The 7407-nt window shown below is 45.8% G+C and overlaps 1 protein-coding gene across 1 annotated transcript in view; it reads left to right on the top strand.

The window, feature by feature from the left end:
• Positions 1 to 19: 19 nt before the first annotated feature.
• LOC126403336 (protein EFR3 homolog B-like) overlaps positions 20 to 7407 on the top strand; it is a 10932-nt gene continuing 3544 nt past the window's right edge. Inside the window, exons 1-15 of the mRNA XM_050065934.1 lie at positions 20 to 48; positions 193 to 314; positions 1111 to 1260; positions 1373 to 1468; positions 1587 to 1665; positions 1964 to 2099; positions 2184 to 2336; positions 2424 to 2535; positions 2622 to 2673; positions 3641 to 3813; positions 3967 to 4042; positions 4733 to 4894; positions 4972 to 5103; positions 6304 to 6371; positions 6497 to 6630. Of these exons, the coding sequence (XP_049921891.1) occupies positions 274 to 314; positions 1111 to 1260; positions 1373 to 1468; positions 1587 to 1665; positions 1964 to 2099; positions 2184 to 2336; positions 2424 to 2535; positions 2622 to 2673; positions 3641 to 3813; positions 3967 to 4042; positions 4733 to 4894; positions 4972 to 5103; positions 6304 to 6371; positions 6497 to 6630 (1564 nt within the window). The 5' untranslated portion in view covers positions 20 to 48; positions 193 to 273. The remainder of the gene's footprint in view (positions 49 to 192; positions 315 to 1110; positions 1261 to 1372; positions 1469 to 1586; positions 1666 to 1963; positions 2100 to 2183; positions 2337 to 2423; positions 2536 to 2621; positions 2674 to 3640; positions 3814 to 3966; positions 4043 to 4732; positions 4895 to 4971; positions 5104 to 6303; positions 6372 to 6496; positions 6631 to 7407) is intronic.

Genomic DNA, 7407 nt, shown 5'->3' with positions numbered 1-7407 from the left:
CCACCTCCTCTGTACATACCACACCTCCATATCCTCGCCACCTCCTCTGTACGTACCACACCTCCATATCCTCGCCACCTCCTCTGTACATACCACACCTCCACATCCTGCCCACCTCCTCTGCACGTACGTGTGTCTCTCCTGAAGTATAAATACTCAGCTGTACTGACTCGTCCTCCGTCTGTCATGCAGTTTGTGAAGTTCGCCAACATCGAGGAGGACACGCCGTCGTATCATCGCAGCTACGACTTCTTCGTGTCTCGCTTCAGTGAGATGTGTCACTCAGAACACGAAGACGCCGACATCCAGAACAAGTCAGTGAGCTGTCCTTCATTGTTAACGACCTCTGCTGAGTTCATTCATTCATAATAACGAGGGTAATGTCCCTCTGTTACCATGGTGACCAACTAAAGACGAAACACTAAAAATCATACAATCAAACAATCATACTGTTAACATCTGATGTCGTATGCTGTAAAGCCCTGTGAGGCAAATTGTGATTTGTGATATTGGGCTTTATAAATACAATTGATTGATTGATTGATTGATCCGAGGGTCTGACTAATACCTGGAACAGTAGTTACATCCCATAAAGTTCTTATGCCATGGAATGAATTAATTACCTTTTTCAAGATCACAGTGAACTGGTCTGCTCGATGTTTGTGAATGTAATACGTCACGATGAACTGATTAGAATTTGGTGGTCAAAGATCAAGGTCACTGTGACCTCGTCTGTCTCATTTTTGTGAACACGATATCTCCAAAACCCCTTGTGGCAGTTCTTCAAATTTGGCACAAACATCCACTTGGACTCAAGAATGTTCTAATTAGAATTTTGTGGTCCAGTGTCAAGGTGTGACGTTGTGGCTGTCCCATTTCCTTGAACTCGATATCTCAGAAATGCCTTGTGAGAATTCTTCAAATTTGGCACAAATGTCTACTTGGACTTAACAATGAACTTATTAGAATTTGGTGGTTGAAGATCAAGATCACAGTGACCTGATCCATCAGATACTCATGAACATAATCTGTCAGGTCGTGGGGATTCTTCAAGTTTGGCACAAACATCAACTCGGACTCAAGTGGTTTTAAATGTGTATGTGTATGTAGGATCCGTGTGTCGGGGATCCGTGGTCTGCAGGGCGTGGTCAGGAAGACGGTGGACGACGAGCTGCAGGTGAACATTTGGGAGCCTCGTCACATGGAGCAGATTGTCCCTGCTCTGCTGGTCAACCTGCAGCGCCGCGCACACACCAACAGGTATACAGAGTTTTACCTGGACACTGAGTCACATGTTTCACTCAGGTGTCTTACCTGTGTGTGTGTGTGTGTGTGTGTGTGTGTGTGTGTTTGTGTGTGTGTGTGTGTACAGTGAGTCTCCAGCGGAGCAGACTGAGGTATGTTTCAGGGAGCTGTTGAGTCGAGCTGCTTATGGACACATTAACAACGCTATCAGACCTGTGCTGATGTAAGATACGCTCACACACACACACACACACACACACACACACACACACACACACACACACACTCTCACACACACTGTAGTATCAGTAGTATCAGTGGTACTCTGTGTGTGTTTTTAGGCACCTTGACAGTCACAGTCTTTGGGAAGGAAGACGTTTTGCTGTTCAGTGTTTTCAGATCATCATGTTCTCCATCCAGGTCAGTAAGTACACTGACTATAGTACTGATACCTCCTGAAGTACACTACTTGATTCATCTTAACTACACTTCTCTTAACTCTACTTCCCTTAACTCTACTTACATTAACTCTACTTACCTTAACTCTACTTACATTAACTCTACTTACCTTAATTCTACTTACATTAACTCTACTTACCTTAACTCTACTTACATTAACTCTACTTACATTAGCTGTACTTAAATGTGTTGACTGTGACTTTATTTCACTGATGTTCCTGAGTTGTACCTGAACTGAAGTGAACTCTGCCCCCCTCAGTCCCAGCACTCCCACCTGGTGATCCAACAGCTGCTGGGTCACCTGGACGCTAACAGCAGGAGTCCGGCGTCAGTCCGAGCTGGGATCGTGGAGGTCCTGTCTGAAGCTGCTGTTATAGAAGCTTCTGGATCTGTAGGTCAGTGTGTTGGTATCTGTTGCGTGCACACATGAAGGGTAACACTTTCACCAGTACTTACCTGTGTGTGTATGTGCACTGTAGGTCCCACTGTGCTGGAGGTGTTCAACACGTTACTGCGACAGCTCAGGCAGAGCGTTGACTACCAGCTGACTGGTTACTATGACAACACCGGAAAACACAAAACCACCTCGACTGAAGAGAAGACGCTGCAGGACGCCGTTATAAAAACTATTGGTGAGGCTCTGCTTGTGTTTTGTTTTCTTGCTGTTACTGAACAGTTTTTACTGGAACTGCTCATCTCGATTTACTGTCTCTGTCCAGGATCCTTCGCCAATACGCTGCCCGTCTACCAGAGGTCAGAGGTCATGCTGTTCATCATGGGAAAGATCCCCGTTCCTGGAATCTACCCCGCCCTGGGGTCACCCAACGCCGGGTAGAGCCCCCGTTCCATGTTTTAAACATTTGTACCAGCTGCAGACGAACATGTTTAAAGTGGTCACATGTCTGTGTGTGTTTCAGGTTTGAAGGCAGCAGAATGATCCAGGTGATGTTGCTCAAGTCTCTGCTCCAGGTGAGGTGACTCTGATCTACTGCCTGAACTACCTCCAGTACCACACTACCCAACTACTGATCTCCTGAACTACCTCCAGTACCACACTACCCAACTACTGATCTACTGCCTGAACTACCTACAGCACCACACTACCCAACTACTGATCTACCGCCTGATCTACCTACAGCATCACACTACCCAACTACTGATCTAGCTGCTGAAAAATGTACTACCTACCAAAATACTTAATGAACAATTTACTGAACTACCAACCTAACAACTGAATGACCTATAGTACCAAACTACATTCTTACTGGTCTACCTTACTATTTAACTACCTACTGAAAGATTTACTGAACTACCAACTTATAAACTGAAATACCTTAAGTACCAACCTACCTACTTATAAATGTACTTACTCAACTACCTACTAAAAAATGTACATTACCTACTGAAGTACAACTTTATCAGTTGAAATACAATCTAGTAGCAAACAGCCACCTTACTTAGCTCCCCACAAAAATATTTACTGAACTACCAACTTATCAACTGAACTACCTTAGGTATCAAACTATCCACTTTCTGATTAACTTACCTTCTTAACTATCTACCAAAATACATACTGAACTACTTATCAATCTACCAACGCATCTACTGAAATGCCTCTGGCACCGAACTACCTACTTACTTATCCACCCACCTACTGAACTACCAACCAAACTACCCTCCGAACTACCCTTCAGAACTACCCACCAATCATCCCTTGTACCAAACTACCCACCAGAATGCCTAAAACTACTTACTGAATCACCAAACTACGACCCTTGAAACTACCGACTGATCTACGTAATTACAAAACCAGCGACTGAACAACACCGCACATTACCCACCGATGTATAAATACAAAAGTCCTCTCCTCTGTGTGAAAGACTTCACAGTCTGTGACCTGTATCTTCCTCCTTCTGCTCTTCTTCCTCCTCCTCAGGTGTCAGAGCGGTATGAAAGCAGTAACCTGTTGACGACGCTGCCCTCTTCCTTCCTGGAGCCCCTGCTGTCCTTCACTCTGATGGAGGACCCAGAGATCCGTCTGCTGGTCCTTTCCATCCTCACCTCACTCATTGACAGACGCCACAATGCCACCAGACTCGGCGCTGCCAGGTATGACGCAGACACGGTGATCAGATAGGACTGGTCCTTGTGGGTTTACTAGTGATGTTGAAGTCTGTGGTCGGTTGGTGCCACCTCGTGGCAGACAGGTGTTACTGCACACAGCTGCTGGATGTCTGTAGATCACTGTGTCTGTGTTGACAGCGTGACGTTTGATGTCTCGGCGTTGGAGCTGAAGGAGGACAGGTGCTCCCGACAGGACAACTTGTTCATCAGGAAGGTGAGAATGAATAAACACCTGCACTTAAAATAAAGGTAAGGTAAAATACAAAATGAGGGAGGTAAAATAAGATGCCTAAAACCGGCCACAGCTATCGCTGGCGTGAAGGCATAAAGATCAGATTTACTCTCTATGCAGACAGACAAGGTCACAGTGACCTTGACCTTTGATCACCAAAAACTAATCAGTTCATTGTTGAGTCATATGTCCCATCTTTGTGAACACCATATCTACGGAATGCCTCGAGGGAATTTCTTCAGATTTGGCACAAACATCCACTTGGACTTGATGATGAACTTGTTAGATTTTGGTGGTCATAGGTCAAAGGTCAAGGTCACTGTAAACATGACATCTCAAGAACAGCTTGAGGATATTTCTTCAATTTGGCACAAATGTTCACATGAACTCAACAATGAACTGATTAGATTTTGGAGGTCATAGGTCAAGGTTGCTCTGACCTTGCATCCGTCTCATTCTCATGAACGAGATATCTCAAGAACAGCTTGAGGAAATTTCTTCAATTTGGCACAAGTGTCCACTTGGACTCACTAGTGAACTGATTAGATTTTGGTGGTCAAAGGTTACAGGTCAAAGGTCCGCGTTACTGTGATCTCTTTTGTCTCATTCCTTTTTACTCACTCTGCTGCAGTTTTTGTCAATACTTGTTTCTGTCATCTGTACTTCTTGCAGCATGCGCAGCGTCTCTACCGTCACGTCTACCTCACCTGTAAGGAGGAGAGCAGTGGGCGGGACCACTACCAGGCCCTTGGCACCTTGCTGGCTGTAGTCAGTCTGGAACTGGCCAATGAGGAGGTGGTGGTAGACCTGATCCGCCTGGTCCTTGCTCTGCAGGTGCACACAGCTTCCTTAATAGTAATGATGATGGTGAGGTTGAGCTGCTCTCTGACTAACTGTGATTGGCTGGTCAGGAGCTGGCATTGTCCAATCAGGAGTGTCTGTCAGTGTTCAACCGCTGTGGAGTTCATGCCATCTGCGCCGCCTTCCTCCACCTGTTGTCCCAGCTCGGTCCTCCTCCACCTCTCCACCATCATGTCACGCAGGTAAATCCCGAGTAGGGGCAAGCAAGTCTCGAGTCAAGGCTTAAGACAGGCAAGTCCAGAGTCTATTCAGTAGTCAAGACATGCAAGTAGTTAGTTAAATCCCAAGTCAAAACAGGCAAGCTCTGAGTCAAATCTCAAGTCAGGACAGGCAACTCCCAAGTTAAATCCCAAATCAAGACAGGCAAGTCCCAAGTCAACACAGGCAAGTCCAGAGTCAAGCCCTAACTCAGCACAGGCAATTCCACAGTCAAGTCACTCGTCAGGACAGTGAAATCCAGAGTCAAGTCACAAGTCAAGACAGGAAAGTCCTCAGTCAAGTCCCAAGTCAAGGCAGACAGGTCCCTTTTTAAGTCCTATGTGAAGACAGTGAAGTTCCTGGTCAAGACAGGCAAGTCCTGAGTCAAGTCTAGAGTCAAGACAGGCTATTTTAAAGTCAAGTCCAAGTCAACACAGGTAAGTCCAGAGTCAAGTTCTATGTCAGGACAGGCAAGCCCTGAGTCAGGTCCCAAGTCAAGACAGGCAAGTCCTGAGTCAAATCCCAAGACAGGACATGCAGGTCCAGAGTCAAGTCTTCAGTCAGTACAGGCAAGTCCAGAGTCAAGTCCTAGTCTTCAGTCAGTACAGGCAAGTCCAGAGTCAAGTCCTAAGTCAGGACAGTGAAGTCCAGAGTCAAGTCACACGTCAGGACAGTGAAGTCCAGAGTCAAGTCACACGTCAGGACAGTGAAGTCCAGAGTCAAGTCCTCAGTCAGTACAGGCATGTCCAGAGTCAAGTCCTCAGTCAGTACAGGCATGTCCAGAGTCAAGTCTTCAGTCAGTACAGTGAAGTCCAGAGTCAAGTCTTCAGTCAGTACAGTGAAGTCCAGAGTCAAGTCACACGTCAGGACAGTGAAGTCCAGAGTCAAGTCACACGTCAGGACAGTGAAGTCCAGAGTCAAGTCTTCAGTCAGTACAGGCAAGTCCAGAGTCAAGTCCTAAGTCAGGACAGTGAAGTCCAGAGTCAATTCACACGTCAGGACAGTGAAGTCCAGAGTCAAGTCCCAAGACAGGACAGGCAGGTCCCGAGTGAATAATATTCCTGCTACATTAACGGGTCATTTTTCCGCTGCAGGTGTTAAGGTAGTGCTGATTTTATTTCCTGTTGTGTAGTTGAATCTACAGAGACGAATCATATTCTAAAATTTAGTTTGTGTGTGCGCAGGTGATCGAAAGTCGCCAGGGTGGTGCGTCACACCTGCTGCCTGAAGATGTTTTTTGTGACAAGCCCAGGTACAGATACCGTGTTTATGTAACATGAGAAGCCTTGTATTTAAAATAGTCTTTGTGTCTGCCACCAGAATTTATTAAGTGTGTGTGTGTGTGTGTGTGTGTGTGTGTGTGTGTGTGTGTGTCAGACTGCCAGAAGGTGAGCTGAAGGTAGACGAAACCTTTCTGTTCATCCAGTCGAAGATCTGTGAAGCTCTGACAGGAAGCAGCTACAGCACACACACCGAACGCCTCAACACACCCTACACACCTCAGATAACAGGTACACACACATTTTGTACACATACAGACTGTTTCACAGCGTCTTTTGGTTGCTAGGTAACGACATTGTTGTTTCACTGAGACTTCAAGTCCAGCCACTACTGCACGGAGCGGCACACAAAACACTGAACTTTAGTCCTCCTGAACTGAAGAAGTTCCCAAGTTAAGACCAGATTCAGGTCCCAAGTTGTGAAGGGCAAAGCCCGTGTCAAGTCCTGAGTCAAGACAGGCAAGTCTCGAGTCTGTTTTGTAGTCAAGATAGGCAGGTTCTTTTTTAAGTAACAAGTCAAGAAAGGCAGGTCCTAAGTCAATGCCCAAGTCAGGAAAGGCAGGTTCAGAGTAAAGTCCCATTTCAAGTCCCTTGTCAAGAAGTCCTGAGTTAAGTCCACAGTCAAGACAGGCAGGTCCTAAGTCAATGCCTAAGTCAAGACAGGCAAGTTCTTATTCAAGTCCTATGTCAAAACAGACAAGTCCCAAGTCAAGTTACAAGTTGACAGGACAGTCCCTTGTCAAGAAGTCCTGAGTTAAGTCCACAGTCAAGACAGGCAAGTATATTGTAAAGTACAAAGTCAAGAAAGGTAGGTCCCTAGTCAAGTCACTTGTCAATCAATCAATCAATCAATTTTATTTATAAAGCCCAATATCACAAATCACAATTTGCCTCACAGGGCTTTACAGCATACGACATCCCTCTGTCCTTATGACCCTCGCAGCGGATAAGGAAAAACTCCCCAAAAAAACCCTTTAACGGGGAAAAAAAAACGGTAGAAACCTCAGG

Source organism: Epinephelus moara, chromosome 16 (genome assembly GCF_006386435.1).
Source record: "Epinephelus moara isolate mb chromosome 16, YSFRI_EMoa_1.0, whole genome shotgun sequence".
Lineage (NCBI taxonomy): Eukaryota > Metazoa > Chordata > Actinopteri > Perciformes > Serranidae > Epinephelus > Epinephelus moara.
The sequence above is the reverse complement of the archived record's forward strand: the minus strand, read 5'-3'. Positions and strand labels throughout refer to the sequence as shown.